Source organism: Peromyscus maniculatus, chromosome 16 (assembly GCF_049852395.1).
Source record: "Peromyscus maniculatus bairdii isolate BWxNUB_F1_BW_parent chromosome 16, HU_Pman_BW_mat_3.1, whole genome shotgun sequence".
In the NCBI taxonomy this organism is placed as follows: domain Eukaryota; kingdom Metazoa; phylum Chordata; class Mammalia; order Rodentia; family Cricetidae; genus Peromyscus; species Peromyscus maniculatus.
In genome coordinates, this window is record NC_134867.1 from 66,021,573 (window position 1) to 66,038,533 (window position 16,961).

General features: G+C 45.1%; 1 protein-coding gene and 1 long non-coding RNA gene across 27 annotated transcripts in view; one reads left to right on the forward strand and one right to left on the reverse strand.

Annotated features, from left to right (window-relative positions):
- Nucleotides 1–16,961, reverse strand: part of Wdr27 (WD repeat domain 27) — a 98,210-nt gene that overhangs the window by 79,840 nt on the left and 1,409 nt on the right. For 16 of the 26 annotated variants that reach the window (XR_013045168.1, XM_076552954.1, XM_042261927.2 and 13 more), the window contains exons 2-3: nt 8,097–8,289; nt 5,071–5,212 (exon numbers count right to left, since the gene is read on the reverse strand). Coding sequence is in view for 25 of the 26 variants with exons in the window: in XM_076552954.1 (XP_076409069.1) it covers nt 5,071–5,212; nt 8,097–8,289 (335 nt within the window). In the remaining variant the exon portion in view is untranslated. Of the gene's footprint in view, nt 1–5,070; nt 5,213–8,096; nt 8,290–9,685; nt 9,814–13,157; nt 13,296–16,961 lie in introns of those variants that run through there. The other 10 variants (XM_042261932.2, XM_076552961.1, XM_076552963.1 and 7 more) reach the window with 2 other exon arrangements.
- On the forward strand, nt 5,092–6,303 carry LOC143268934 (uncharacterized). Its single transcript, XR_013045173.1, has 2 exons — nt 5,092–5,204; nt 6,078–6,303. It is a non-coding gene; the product is annotated as an uncharacterized LOC143268934 (long non-coding RNA).

The following is a 16,961-nucleotide window of genomic DNA, read 5'->3' on the forward strand; positions in this document are numbered from 1 at the left end:
ATCTACTGGACCAGTCTATAAGATGCTCTAATACTCGAGTCCTTTACACACACACACACACACACACACACACACACACACACACACACACACACAATTTCACTGTACCAGCTATCTATATTTTATTCTCTCAGCTCTGATCCTTTAGAGACCCATGACTAAAACACTATGGAAAGGCATGTATGTGTGTCACAAACAACGCCACTCACTCATGGACTTGACCTGTGTTGTGTGTGCTATGTCAGCCTCTTCTCAGCACCTGCAGGGTCAGCCCCCAACTGGACAGGCCTCTGCCTTTGTGGAAAATTAACATGCCGAAGGCGAAGACATAGCACAGTCAACTCCAGGAAGCAAAACTGATCAATGAGTACATGGAGGACTAGTGATGGCCACCCACTGAAAAGGCGTGCTGTATACAAGAGGCCGAGGAGCCCAAGCGGCAAAGAGGACAAATGCTACACAGTGGCCAGAAGGGGCCTTCATCAAAACACCTGTGTCCAGACCTGGGAACTCAGTGGCACTGGCAGTGACAAAAACAGAACTAAAGTAAAGCCCTGGAAGGCTGAGTCCTTGCTCCACCAGGGTGAGGGTGGAGTCTGTGTGTGTGTGTGTGGCACTTTCTCTGCATGGTGGGGAGTTGCTTTGAGCAAACACTGGGCAGAAGCTGACTAACTTTGAGAGTTGAGAATTAAATGCAGACACGGAGAGATCAAGGCAAAGGAAGATGGTTAGACGTTAATGTCAGAATCCAGAGGGAGGATTTGGTAGATGTGGATATGATAGATGTCCAAATGTGAGACAGCGTTTAAAGGTAAAACAGATGGAAGTCCACAATGATTGGATCTGGAGTGAGCTGAGGTCCTAACCTGAGCAAGTGCAGAATAGAGCTCTGGTGAATTCAGAGAGAAAAACAGTAAGGGGTAGAGCAAGAGCGGCAGTGCCAGCCATCGACAACGCTCTCAGACACGACAAGGAACTCTCTATTTTTTATATTTTTGGTTTTTCAAGACAGGGTTTCTCTGTGTAGTTTTGGTGCCTGTCCTAGATCTCACTCTGTAGAGCCAGGCTGGCTTTGAACTCACAGAGATCCAGCTGGCTCTGCCTCCCGAGGGCTGGGATTAAAGGTGTGCGCCACCACTGCCCCACAATGACAAAGAACTTTTAGCAGAAGTATCTGGAGACTAAACTAGGAGAAGCTCTGGACAGAAACAAAGGGGTAAGCCATCAGCACATGAGAGTTTTGATGGGAGAAAAGAAAAAGCTGTATTTCGGTGAGGTGTTGCAAGTGAGAAGAGAGGATCCAAGCAGCCAACAGGCTCTGAGTGAGGGTAAAACTGACCACACTCACCAGGGTAGAGGCAACCAACCACATCCTTCTCCCCTCCATGCACAATCCAAGCAGCAGACCCAGAAGTGCTGTGAACACAGCTACCCAAGATGTGCCCAGGAACCAAACACAAGTAGGCTCCAACTCTGTACAGACAAAAGAGCCACACTGAAGCTTACGGCTTCCTGGAGCTCCTCTGCCCTCAAACCCATAATGCAAGTTCATTCTCATCTCCACAAGCTTCAGCATAGTAAACTGTACATGGAACAACCTGTTATGTACTGTGACAGATGGCAAGTGAGCACTGGTGCTATGATTCAGAAACAAGTTTCTACCCAAGAACAGACCATTCATGCACCAACATCCATGTGAGGAACCTAAAGCACAGTAACCATGAACATGGGAAACAAAAACCTCAGAGGACACCTTACTACACAGCCAGCTGTGGAGCTACAGCCTCAGAAGTACAGCCACTTCTAAAACAGAGGATCGTGTGTCCACGGCCTTGGGAGTACAGCTCCTCTAACACAGAGGATCATCTGCCTACAGCCTCAGGAATAAGTCCCTTCAAGCACAGAGGGCCATCTACCTACAGCCTCCAAGTGCAGCTCTTTCCAGCACAGGACTGTCTCCATACAGCCTCTTCTAACACAGAGGGCTGCAGATCTATAGCCTCGGGAGTGCTGTTCTCTCTAACAAAGGGTGCTCTCTGCCTACAGCTTCAGGAATATAGCCCCTCTAACACTGGACTGTCTACAGCAGCCTTGGGGGTATAACTGCTTCTAACACAGAGGGCCTACCTATAACTTTAAGTGTATATGTATTAGTTACTTCTCTATTTCTGTGATAAAACACCAGGATCAAGGCAACTTAAAGAAGGGTTTATGCCAGGCGGTGGTGGCGCACGCCTTTAATCCCAGCACTCAGGAGGCAGAGGCAGGTGGATCTCTGTGAGTTCGAGGCCAGCCTGGTCTACAGAGTGAGTTCCAGGAAAGGTGCAAAACTACACAGAGAAACCTTGTCTTGGAAAAAAAAGGGGGGGTATTTGGGGTTTATAGTTTCAGAGTAATAGAAGCCCAGAACCATTGTGGTAGGGGACATAGCAGTAGGCAGATAGAAATAACAGTGGAGCAACTGAGAGCTTACATCCCAATCCACAAACAGGAAACAGAGAGAATACACTCAAAATGGTTCTTTTGAAACCTCAAAGCCCATCCCCAGTGATATACCTCCCTCAATAAGGACACACCTCCTAATCCTTCCCAAACAGTTCTACTAGATGGGGACCAACATATAAGCCCATGTTGACCATCCTCATTTAAATCACCACAGCATAGGTCCTTCTAACACAGAAATATCTACCTACACCCTAGGAGTACAGCCCCTTCTTACACAGGGTACCATCTAACAGCCTGAAAAGTACAGCCCCTCTAACACAGAGTGTTGTCCATCCACAGCCTGAGAGTACAGCCCCTCTAACACAGAGTGTTGTCTATCCACAGCCTGAAAGTACAGCCCCTCTAACATAGAGTGTTGTCCATCCACAGCCTGAGAGTACAGCTCCTCTAACACAGAGTGTTGTCTATCCACAGCCTGAAAGTACAGCCCCTCTAACATAGAGTGTTGTCCATCCACAGCCTGAGAGTACAGCTCCTCTAACACAGAGTGTTGTCTATCCACAGCCTGAGAGTACAGCCCCTCTAACACAGAGTGTTGTCTATCCACAGCCTGAAAGTACAGCCCCTCTAACAGAGTGTTGTCTATCCACAGCCTCAGAGTACAGCCCCTCTAACACAGAGGACTGTCCATCCACAGCCTGAGAGTACAGCCCCTCTAACACAGAGGACTGTCCATCCACAGCCTGAGAGTACAGCCCCTCTAACACAGAGGACTGTCTATCCACAGCCTCAGAGTACAGCCCCTCTAACACAGCCTCAGGAATACTGCTCTTTTTAATGTGTAAATGGCAATAATCGCATACCAACCTGTCTTCTGATAACTGGTGTACCTGTCAGAGCAAATACAGAACTCCTAACTGTTCCTGGGGCTTCATATCTGCTTGGCCCCGATGTTGGCACAGCTTAACCACCATCTTCCTGTCCACTTACTCACCACTGGTGCCTTCTGTCCCTGCTCCAACCCTGTTCTGCCCTTTCCCCTAGCAGCTAAGCACAGCTCTACATCTTCCCCCTTAGCCCAGCAGCCTCAGCAACAGCTTCTTCCCTGGGGCTGGTTTAGGTTATCTTAGCGATACATGCTCTGCTTACATTTCTATCAGCCCACTTCTAAAACCTCTTGAACTCTGTTACAGCCTCTTTAACTTGTATTCATTCTGTAACTCAGATGGATGGATGGAGGGATGGATGGACGGATGGACGGACGGACGGACGGACGGATGGACGGACGGATGGATGGACGGACGGATGGATGGACGGACTTACTCTCTGCTGTGTCATATGAAAGCTAATACTAGTTGTTAAGACTGGAATAAAAGAACATGCATTACCTCAGCTAGATTACAAGGTAGAAGGGATTGTTTGGAAATTGCCGCCAATGAAAATGCCACACCTTGTGAATTCATATTATTCAAAAAAATGTTAAATTGTGAAAAGACACAAATCTGTCTGGCTATGTTTCTGGCATACTTCACTCATGCCACTGAGGTACAAACTGTTATACAATTCTGTGGTTACCTGGCATCACTAAGCATAACACTATAAACACATATCTGGGATTTTTCCCACCTAAGCCATGAGCCTCAGCTGGGAAAGCTCTCACTCACATACTTCCTCAGTCTCTGCCAGCCAGGCCCTTCACACCCAGAGTCTCTGCGGCCACACCCTTTTGTCTATCCCTGGCTCCAGCTGGGTCTCCCGTCTTCAGCTCCAGTCACATTTCTGCAGAAGTCACCTGTGTGCAAACAGGCTGTCATCTGAGTGGGAAAGTCCCCTACAGAGAGCAGGCCTCACTCCTTCACCACTACATCTGCAACATGAAACACAGCAAGCACCCGGGTCACTGATCCATGAGGCAAGACGCTCCAAACTGTCCACAGACCCTGGAGGTCTAAACATCGATATTTAAAATAAGAAAAGGAAGAAGAAGAATACCAGCAAGGCTCTGCACCCGCATGTCACACAGCAAAGGTCAGCGGAGCTAATGACAAGGAACACTTAGACACAAATGTCCTTATAGAGACGGTCCACTCCTGGGTGGTGCTAGGATTAAACACACGGTCTCCTCCACGGTAGGTGTCTTAATTAGGGCTTCTGTTGCCATGAAAAAATATGATGGCTGAAAGCATGGGGATGAAAGGTTTATTTTATCTTACAGGAAAGTCAGGGCAGGAACTCGGTAGGAACTAATGCAGAATCCATAAAGAAACACTGATTGCTGACTTGCTTCTCATGGCTTGATAAGTTTGCTTTTTTATATACCCCAGGATCACCTGCCTGGGACCACAACACCAACCATGGGCTGGGCCCTTCTGTGCCAATCATCCATCAAGAAAACGCCCTACATGTCTGCCAAGAGGCCAATCTGATGGAAGCTTTCTCTCCATTGAGGATCCCTTTCCTTAGATGGATCTGGACTGTGTCAAGGTGAAAATAAACCTCCTAGGACAGCAGGTGCACACTCTACCTCCCTCTCAGACCCATCCCCAGCACCTCTACCTCCCTCTCAGACCCATCCCCAGCACCTCCCCATTATGTTGTTGAACTGTGCTCTACATCTTTGTTTACCTTTAAGTGTCTTGTCTCTACAGTCGTCTACATTCCACATTATAACACAATCCTGTGATGCAGAGCAGAGCTGAAGTGGATCTACTTGATTTCCAAAAACCACAGCAGTAATCAGCTGATGGTGTCCTTCTAAGGTGAGAAGCTTAAAAAAACAAATAGTTTACTTACAACATAAGAAATATAGAGAAAAACAATATAATTTTGAACCTAGGTTTTTAAATATATTTATTACACATGTTGACTTTTAATTCATTGAAATTTCTGCATGTAATGCTGATTCTTCCGTCAAATGACCACATCATTACTGTTTGTTATCATACATTGTTACAGTGAGGCGGGGTACTCGCGCTTCTCTTCCTTACCAGGTGTTAATAAATGTGTACTGAGTACTCAATGGATGCAGAAGAGGTGTTGGTTATGCTGGCAGCTAAGGAGAGAGGAGCTGGCAGAGGATAAACACATTTGGGCCATTAGACAGCAGGGGATATGGAGGCCCTCCTGGCTCCAGCAGTAAGTAAAACTGTAGGGTGTGTGGCCTGAGACTGCTGCTGACACCATACAAGGAGACTGGATAGCAAACATGCCAGGAAACTGGAAACCAGTACTCAAGCACAAGCGGCCAGGATGCTGGGATGCATTTGTGTGTGAGTGTGGAGGAAAGACTGGGATAGCAAACATGCCAGGAAACTGGAAACCAGTACTCAAGTACAAGCGGCCAGGATGCTGGGATGCATTTGTGTGTGAGTGTGGAGGAAAGACTGGCAATGAGAACTTGTGGGCTAGAGAAATAACAATCCTGATGTAGAAGGGGAGGGGGAAAATAAATTTCCCATGGTCAAACTAAAAAGGAAAAGCATGCAAATGGAAGATGGGGTGAGATGCCAAGAGGTCAGGGGTCCTTTGGTCCTTTTGAAGGTCAAATACAATAAGCAGTTTAGGATAAGGGGTATTACAAGAAATACTCCACTCCTGGTAACACAGGCTTGTCTGTCTGCATATGATTCTAGGTGAGAAAGACAAGAAAACTGGAAGACATGTAAGACTTGATGGCTTTTCTTGAAGGCATCAGAACACTGAAAAACTATGATATCAAGAGAAGAAAATTATTGTCTCATAATGATATCATCCACAAGGGCTGGGGCTATAGCCCAGGTAGAGCATTTGCCTACCACCTGTAAGGTCCTGGGTCTAATTCCTAGTGCTCCCAGAAAGAAAGAAAATCTCCCTCAAAAATGATGGTCAGACATTCTATAAAACGCTGCTGAGAAGCTAAGACATTAAAAGACCTAAGAACAGAGACACAATATAATCAAATGCATCCTTTTCAAGAACGTATCAGAAATACCACATAGGAGGAGGGAGAGACAGTTCATTCTGTCATGTTGGTCTTGTATAGCCATCCTGAAACCAAGCTAAGTGCCTTAATGTAGGAGATGGGGCGGGGGTATGGATGGATGAACACATTTCTGCTAGAATTCAACCTCCTGAGACGGGGGCATCATGCTGCCAACTCCCAGCCTTAGAATAGGAATCCAAAAAAGACCAGACCCAAGAAGCAAAGAAACACCTGCCCTTATCATGCTAAGCTACCAGAAGCAAGCATAAATTCTATATGGAAAAAGAAAGTTCATCCTGAGTAATCTATAAAGACCTTCTTCACACCAACATGAAAAACACAGAAAGACAAACAAACAAAAATTCAAGAGATCCCAGCACTGCAAACAAAAGGGGTGGGCCTTGAACACCTGCAAAGTGAGTATCTAAGTGGCCAATCATCATGCAATAAGACCCTGACTCCTAGTCATCATAAAGCATGAAAGAACTGTGTAACAGGAGACTGCTACATGTAGCTAGAGTTTTCCTGCCTTGCCCACAGTCAGAACAAATCTTTATCACCTGCCAGTCCCACAGCCACTCAGACCCAACCAAGTAAACACAGAGACTTATATTGCTAACAAACTGTATGGCTGTGGCAGGCTTCTTGCTAACTGTTCTTAGAGCTTAAATTAGTCCATTTCCATAAATCTACACCTTGCCACGTGGCTCATGGTTTACCGGCATCTTCACATGTGCTTGTCCTGGTGGCAGCTGGCAGGAAAACTCTAGCTACAGCTACACCCATCAGGGCTAACCTAAAATGATCAAGTACAGTCATGGTGTGATCAACTGTAGCTCTAACCATCAGCAAAGACACAGCTTTGCACAACCACTTGAGAACCTCCCAGGCATTATATATTAAGTCTGTGTGTCTCTTGTAACTCAGCCCTTTCCATGTGTGCACCAGAAAACAGCAATAAATAAATAAATAAATAAATAAATAAATAAATAAATAAATAAATAAATAAACAGATAAAATAAAGCAAACTTCCACCAACAGTACAATGGTTAAAAGGCAGTCTATTCTGTGTACTATGAAGCCATGAAAAGAAAGGACAGGACTCTCCTAAATACACACAAATGAAAGAAACTGTTACTAAAGAATGCACAATGTGAAATTCCATTCACATCAAGTGAATTCCCTAAATACACACCAATGAGAGAAAGTGATACAGAAGAATGCACAATGTGAAATTGCATTCACATCAAGTTAAAGCATGACGGAAATGTGTCCCTGGTGCCAGAAGTCAAGATGGCATTGCATTTGGCCAGGAGAGGAGACCTGGCCTGGCCACAGCTTCCCAGGTGTGCACACTTACATGCAACACTTTCCTCCTAAACATTTTTTTCTTCACTGCAAAGCAAGAAAGCTCAAGCTGGAGTGTGAATGGAGGAGGCTTTCTTGAGTTCGGATGAGCCTTTTTTTGCTCATGTCCTTTAAAAACTTTAAAGAGAAAGTTAATTCTAGACTATTTGTATTATAAAATTAAGAGCTTAACAAGATGATTTTGCTTAACAACATTGCTCTGCCATAGCTCATGGGTGACTCCATGGAAGCTAATGTTTCCAGAATATCGGAGAAATAAAGAAACAGGGCAAGGTCTCTGTGACCCTGGATCTAACAAGAACACCCTTGGTTTGTGACCTGCCTGGTGAGAAGTGCCCCTGGGGCTCCACACACAGAGATGGTTCCCATCTAAAGGAAAAGCACAGTGCTGGGAGCCACAAGCAAGTGGAGCATGAGCTGTAGACTTCTTGGATTCAACCAGGTATCTCTCTGCAACTACATCACTTGTGCAGCCATCAGTGGAGGGTATCTCTGGATACACGTCCATTATCAGTCTGAAAATACAAAGCATATGTAAGATGAGGGCAGGCCCAACATCAAAGTCTAGTTGATTCATCACTATTAGCATGAGAATGCATATCACACTTATCCACTCACCCCTGCCTCCCCCAAAGAGGAAAAGGTATCAGTGAACACAGAACGACCTCTACTCCTTTTGCATTGTCTCCACTTCACGGGCCTTCCTCCACCTTCCGAGTCTCTTTCAGGACTGTGAAGGTGAACAGCCACCTCCCAGTGACCTGGCCTGAAGGGAGGACCCCTGCGTAAGTGGTGTGGTAGTTCAAATTGACCCCCATAAGCTCATAGGGAGTGGCACTGGCTCTGTTGGAGTAGGTGTGGCCTTGCTGGAGGAAGTGTGTCACTGTGAAGGCGGGCTTTGAGGTCCCATATATTCTCAAGCCATGCCCAGTGTCTTAGACCACTTCCTGATGCCTGCCAGTCAAGATGCAGGAACCCTCAAGCTCCTTCTCCAGCACCGTGTCCTCCTGCACATCACTGCCTACATGCCACCATGCCGAACCATGATGATAATGGACTAAACCTCTGAAAACATAAGCCACGCCAATTAAATATTTTTCCTTTATATAAGAATTGCCATGGTCATGGTGTTTCTCCACAGCAATAGAAACCCTAACTAAGATAAATAGAGTTGGTAATAAATTACAATAAGAACCAGGAACCCCCTAGAGCAGCCCTGGGATGCATTAAAATATCTCAGTGTCTGTGATAGAAGTCAGGTTATTACAGATTACATCATCTGTGATTCGTGGCTAAGTCTCACCAAACATCTTAAACAACGTTTCAGATATTTTATTTACTTTGCTGAATCATTTAGTGAGCATGACCACCTTAAACCCATGTAGCAGTAGGCTAGAGGAATCCCTGATGCCACTCATCCCACTGCGAGCACAGACATACTTGAAGGCACAACCAACAGATTTTTAGGCAGGTGGTCTCTGATCAACACGATGCCCACACCTCTCTATACACAGAGCTGATCATGTCCTAGTCCATCCTTTAAAACTTTGTCATCAGAAGGAAAATTGTCTCCAAGCACAAACCTTCTTACTGAGAACTACAAACAGTGAGATTTAAATAAAATACAGCTTAACTGATTTCTGAGCCAGTGAAACTTATAAAAATGGGCCCTAGAGGCTCTGTCAAGTGTGCTGGCTGAGTGGCCATGTTTGACGAAAGCACCCTCCTAGTCCTGCAGTGTCCGTTACAGGTGATTCTCGTTTATACTCTCATGTACTGTAAAATGTAACTAACCTATTGCAGCCCAAGACTACAGAAACTAATGTTGCTGTTTTCTTTTATGGACATGTTGTGCCTGTCAAACTGCCCTTTAAGTATTTGTTTATACCCATAGATAAGTGCTGCTCTCACCTTTGGTCAGGGAAGCTTCCTTCTGCAGTGGGCAGCAGTGACTGCAGAGACTAAATACAAGTGACTGTTGAACAACCAGTCATTAATGAGACATCTGCATTACTCCCTCCAGGGCTCGGAGAACATCACTGAAGGAGAGGAAAGAAGGTAAGAGCCAGAGGAAGGGTGGAATGTTACGGAACGGTCTGCTGTGCAGGACATGGCCAATGCCCTCTTGAATGATTACCTACATACAACTGAGCCTGTCAAGATTCCGTCATGGTGGGGGTGGCCATGATCCCCACTTCTCCCTCAGAATTTATAGGTAATTTATAGCTAATGGTTGCTGGGGAAAAGAGAGACATTTTCTTCAATTCATTTTCATCACTGGTAAGGTGTTCATGTTACCACAAAGCCCTTCACCCATGCTCCTGTAAACATTCATTGGGTCACAAAAAAAAAAAAAAAAGGAAAAAAAAGATAAAAATAGGAGAACTAATTGGGAAGAGGATTGGGATTAGTCAGGGTGGGAGACATAAATATGATCAAAATGTATTATATACATGTGTAAAATGTCATAACAAAAATCATCACTAATTAAGACATGCAAATAAAAACATTTTAAATGGGGAGGGGCTGAGCATCAGTAATCTATTAGCTTCCTATGAATGTAATGTGACCAGCCACCTCACATTCCTGCCATCCCCAGTATTCCCTCCATTTTCATACCATGTTCTACCATCCCCACCTCCCTTGGTGCCTCTTCTCCCATCCTCATGACTCATTTCTAGTTTCCAGGTCTTTACAGACATTCCAGATTAAACAAACAAATCTATAAAATCAAAGCTGTAATCCATATCAGAGGACATGCAGTGTTTGACCTTCAGGGCCTCAGTTATCTTCATGTATTTCCATGCAGTTCCATCCACTACTCTGCACAATTCATGATTTCATTTTTCTTTACAGCTGAATAAAAGTCTGTTGTGCATATGCACCACATTTTTATTATCCATTCATTGGTAAATGAACATCTAGGGGGATTCCATTTACTAGCTATTGTGAATAGAACAGCAATGAACATAGATGTGCCAGTATCTCTGCAGTAGGGTGTAGAGTCCTTTAGGTAGATATCCAGGTAAGGTATAGTTAGGTAATATGCAGTCTCGTTTTTAATTGTTTGAGAAACTGCCAGACGGATTTCCGTAACAGCTGCACAAGCTTGCACACCCACCGTCAGTGATTAAGCATTCTCCATTTCCCCATCCACAGCAGCATGGGTTGTCATTTATACTCTTGATGGTGGCCACTATGACTGGGATGAGGTAGAATCTCAAAGTAGTTTCCATCTGTACTTCCTGGGTAGCTAAGGAGGTTAACACTTTTTTAATGTTTACTAGACATGTGTAAACAGGTGAGCTTCTTCTGTGAACTCTGTTCAACTATGTAGGCCATTTTTAATTGGGTAGTTTGTTTAGTTTTGGGGGGAGGGGTTCTTTGTATATTCCACACAATAATCCTGTCAAACATATAGATGGCAAAGATTTCCACCCATTGCACCATCAGAGTCTCCCCTATGCCCCTAAGTGAAGTTTATGCTATAGTATTTCTTTTCACAGTTTCAGAATTTCAAAGACCTCAGTCTTACAGCTCTAACTACCACTGGTCTACTGAAGAACACAGGCCTATGAAACTGCACAGACCAGACCTAGCATACAGCAGGCACCCATGCACATGCATGAGGGACCAACATAAGACAGACAACACACGGCAGGCACTTGTCCATGTCTGTGAGGGACCTGCATGGCCATCACGCACCAAAGGCCCCGTACTATCCCTCATCTTCAGGTCACCTGCCTCTCTTTCCAGCTCAAACTGTTGCTTTATGAATTACTGGTGAGAACTAAATTAGAATATAAATTCTCCCATCTCCTCACACCCCGGGTACTATGGCTTGGAATATTCTACATAGCTGGTGCTTTTGTTTCTTGCTCTGGTGCTGGTGTCTTCCATGGGCAAATATTTGCTTCTAAAAGACAACTTGTCTGAGTGGAGGGGTAGATCAGTAGCAGTAAGGGCAGGAATCAGCAAGGCCTCACTGGCTATGGAAACAGAAATTTGCTTAGAGACATTGAAAGATGGATCCCCAGATCCTAGAGTTTCTAACAGTAAACGGACTCCTAGGGATTTATCTCAGCAACACTATGGTGTCCTGCTGTGGCTCTGGTAGACAGCTCCTGGCATGTTCCAGCTTAGGACCATAGCAGGTGAGGTGGCAACAATCCCCTGCAACACTGATAAACCTGTAGGTGCTAGGCGCTAACTGGAGGAGTCAAACATGCTTCCTAGGTCGTTGGCCTAAGCAACTAGGGCTGCTATTTCTGAGACAGAACAGCATGGAGTATCATAAATTAGCCTGTGAATGTGATGATTAGATGCAAAGCTTCCATTGTGACGTTCTCTAGGCTCTGAATCCAACTTCCTAGCAATTACACGGGAAGAAATAGGACCCACTTTGCTAACCCATCGTGTGTAAATTTGGAGGGTGGCAATCTGAGTGCCTCATGTTGTTCATCCAGGGGCTAACAGGACACAGGAGTATGAAAGAAGGCATGACAGTAACACTTGACAAGACACATCTCAGGTGGAGCAGTAAAGGCGAGTGTAGCACGAATCTTAAATGGTCTTATTAATAAAAAAAAAAAAAAAACTCGGAGCCAAGTATAGGGGTGAATTCTGAAAGATCAGAGAAACAGAACAAGCCACAGCTAACCTCACCTCGACAACTCCTCTTCGAATCCTGTTTCCACGAATCCTCGGACTGAAAGTTTCTGAGTCCTCACCCTAATGGATCTCAGCTGAACTGCTGCTAAAAAGCCTAAAAGTTTAAAAGCTTCTAGTTCCAGGTCCTCACACCTCATATATCTTTCTGCTTCCTGCCATCATTTCCTGGAATTAAAGGCCTGTGTCTTTCCCAAGCAAGACATGAGATCTCAAGTGCTGGGATTAAAGGCGTGTGTCACCATGCCTGGCTGTTTCTAGTGTGGCCTTGAACTCACAGAGATCCAGATGGATCTCTTCTTCCAGAATGCTAGGATTAAAGCTGTGTGCTACCACTGCCTAACCTCTTATGTTTAATATAGTGGCTGTTCTGTTCTCTGACCCCCAGATAAGTTTATTGGGGTACACAATATATCAACTACAGGCAAGTATCTGAGAAAGATGTTAAGCATAGGTAATTCTACAGTAAGAGACCAAACAAATATGCACACATATGCACGAACCTTCACATATGATCATGGGCACACACATACATACCAATTCATACTCAACAAAGCTTGAGCACATACCCATATACATATAATTTGATGCAAATAGGACTGGTAGAGAAGGAATATGGTGACAATTCAAAGACACTGTGTGAGAAGGATTCTCTATGGGAACAGAACTCAGAGAACAAATTTATATAGAAAGAGGATTTATTAAAGTGGCTTACAGGCTGTAGTCTAACTAATCCAACAGTGGAAGTCCAAAAATCCAGTAGTGTTCAGATAGTCTTCATTATATGCCGGAATCCCAAAGAAGTAGGTACTCTATGCCCGTGATGGAATGAAGTCGCAATCAGAGTGAGGGCCTGCAGAAGAGCAAAGAACTTCTTCCTTCCATGTCCTTTATATAGGCTGCCACAAGAAGTGTGGGCCAGGTTATAAGTGCGTCTTCCCACTTCAGATGATTAAGAAAAAAAATTTCTCACAGGTATGCCCAGCCACTTGGGTTTTAGTAAAGTCCAGATGTGGTCAAGTTGACAAGCAAGAATAAATGTCACAGACAATGCCACATCTTTTTTAATATAGTATTTTTTAATTTATTCCTTGAGAATTACATAGTTATATAATGTATTTTGATCATACCCATTCCTTTCTCCCCCTCCTTCAATGTCTCCTGGAGTTTTCCATCAGTACATCCCCCTCCCATCTTCCTGTCCTCTTCTTTTTGTTTTTTAAAATAACCCACATGCATGGGTCTGGTCCTATTCAGCAGAGCATGATCAACCTACCAGTGGCCACACCACCAAAGAAAATTGACTCTCTCTCCCCTAGAAGCTATCAGCTGTCATTAGTTCTTCAAGTAGGGGTGGGGTCTCATGCTGGATTTTGACTGGCTTGGTCTTGTAGAAGTCTTGTACTGACACAAATCTTAAAAGTAAAAACAGAAAGCAAAATGGCTCCTGGCACTCAGCACTTAACATTCCTGGACCTGTTTCCAAATGGAGAAAGCATGAACAAGTCTTAGTTCGCTGAGATGTTCACAAGAAACGAACTCGAAGAGGCTCTCTGGTAAGAAACAGTCACAGGAGACTGCCTTGAACACCAAGGGGAGGAAAGCCTGACTGTGCAGAGACATGGCCATCTTCCGGAGCTCTGAGCCCTCAGACTGCTGCTGCAGCCTCTCTTTGCCGCTGGCGCCTGGCATCCGCACTGTAGCGCCTGCCCCTCCTTGGGGCAGCACTGTGCAGCAGTCAGAGGTGGGGGGAACCTGGAAAACTAAGCCATTCCACAGGAAGACTGAGACACACATTTCTAGTTTCAGCGCCCTGGATTAGCTGACTGACTGACTGACTGTCCTCTGTGACCAGAGGTCAGACAGCCCCTAAAACTGATTGTCATCATAAAGTTAGTTTTATCTGTGAACACATTGGTTTTTCTAATTGATAGCCTGGCAGTTGACACAGCAGTCACCTAGCCATTTTTCATCCAATACTTTCAGCTTTCTCCCTGGAGCCACGGGAATGTAGCAAGACCTACATTTCCAGCTCTCTAGAAGTCAGGAGTGGCTGTGCCACAGAGCTCTAGCAAGCACGACTCCGAACAATTATCCCACTGGTGCACAGGCATGGTCTGCGATGGCCCTCTACTTTCTCCCTAATGGAAGAAGAAGGTTGAGGACCCAGAGCAGGTGCCTGCCCTCATCAGGAAGGCAACATGGCCTGGTCTGTGTGTGAAAAGCAGGCTTGGTTGTGTTAAGCTACTGACATTCTGAGATTACTTCCCACACCTTTCCATACTAACACATAACCAGTGACACTGTGGGACACTGCGCAGTGACCTACCCAAGTGGAAGGCAAAGAAAGCCCGTCAAAACCCAGAGAAGCCCAACGTTCATGTCATACTAACAAAACGCATGCCAAGACTTTCTAATAGCCTGGAAGCGTAAACACACATGTACTGATCATCGGGCCCTACAGGAAATTATCACAGAGTTGGCAGCCCACACATAAACTTGATGAGGCAATGTGAGAACAAGCAGAAGCAGAAAATGTGCAGAAACATGGAAGCTTCCAGGCTGGGCTCAAGCACCTCAAGGTACCAAAACCAGGCACAAAGAGTGGCCAAGACTTGACCTTTTAGCCAAAAACAATGCAAGGGTGGTTCCTTTTAGTCCATGTAACCTCGGGGTATGAGCCACAAGGAGAGCAACTACATAAAAAGAAAGCAGACTTAATGAGAAGACCAAGAAGGATGGAGAGGTGGCTGCACCTGGAGCAAAGGGGGGCTCACACTGGCCAGAGCTCATTGTTTTCCAGGGAACCATGAGGTCAAAGAAGAGTATCTAAACAAGAATAGAAAAAAAATCAATAGCTGGCTGGGCAGTGGTGGCACACACCTTTAATCCCAACACTTGGGAGGATCTCTGAGTTGGAGGAAGCCTGGTCTACAGAGTGAGTTCCAGGACAGCCAGGGCTACATGAATTTTAACCCTGTCTCTTTTTGTTTTGTTTTGTTTTGTTTTTTGTTTTTCAAGACAGGGTTTCTCTGTGTAGCTTTGCGCCTTTCCTAGAACTCACTCTGTAGACCAGGCTGGCCTTGAACTCAGAGATCCGTCTGCCTCTGCCTCCTGAGTGCTGGGATTAAAGGCGTGCACCACCACCGCCTAGCTTAACCCTGTCTTGAAACACACACACACACACACACACACACACACACACACACACACACACAAAATTGCTTCATGCAGTGTATCTCCCACAAGGGATGGGCCATGCACTCTAGGGGGGCATATCCTCAGTAGCCATGTCACATGTGGCCAAAGTGGAAAAGCAGGGTAGAATGTAGGGCCTTAAAATACAAAGAGCAGAATCAGGGTGAAAGCAGAGAAACATTCCCAACTCCAACCAGCAGGACCTGAGAACTGGCATGAGCAGTTTCTGCAGTCACCATCACAGTATCCTGAGCACACTCAAGCACCATACTCCAGTGGGGAGCCAACAGTGCATCTTCTTAGCTCAGAGGTCTCTGGACCTGAGAAGCCTCACTCAGGCCCCATAAAGAGAACCGTGTGAGGAGGGTAGATATGTCCCACCATGCTAGGTGCCTTGACCAAACAAGTCCCTCTGAGATGGAGCGACTGTGGAATCTAAAGAGAAACAGATGTTTGTTACCAAAGGAGAAACTGCTTATTTTTTACCAAACTATTGCTCTGTCCTAGACCCGTGGTTCTCAACCTGTGGGTTTCAGCTCCTTTGGGGGTGGCATATCAGATAGCCTGCATAGCAGATATTTACATTATGGTTCATAACAGTAGCAAAATTACAGCTATGAAGTAGCAATGTATGGTTGGGGGTCACCACAACACGAGGGATTGTATTAAAGGGTCACAGCATTAGGAAGTTTGAGAACCACTGCTCTAGACACAAAACTAACCATCATTACTCAGCTCCCCTGTAGTCAGGTACAACCACATGGCTGGGTTCTAGCCAGGGCAGCAGGGACAAGCATGCAGGCATGAGTAACATATTTCACTTTATAAGCTTGACATTTGAAAGCCTCATCTATGATTCTCCAACGGTGGTCAAATGGAAAGTGTGTACAGGAGGGAAAAGCACATCCCACAGACACCCTGCACACATGCACATCCCACAGACACCCTGCTCACACGCACATCCCAGAGACACCCTGCACACATGCACATCCCACAGACACCCTGCACACACGCACATCCCACAGACACCCTGCACACACGCACATCAGACAAACAAGGCTAAGAAAGACTACATTTATTTTTCTAGCGAGATTACAGTGTATGTAAGACTAGGGGAGCAATTCAAGAGATGCAGTGATACGTGACAGATAAAGACAATTTGGTTTTAAAGCTAAGTCACTAAACAAAAGCAGTGATCTCAGATATACTAGGAGCTGCACATAATACAGAAATAAAAACATGTGACTGTCCTCTATTATCCAAGGAGCATCACTGTTAAAACTAGTTCATTCTGTGTGTATTCTTAAGGGAAAAAAAACCC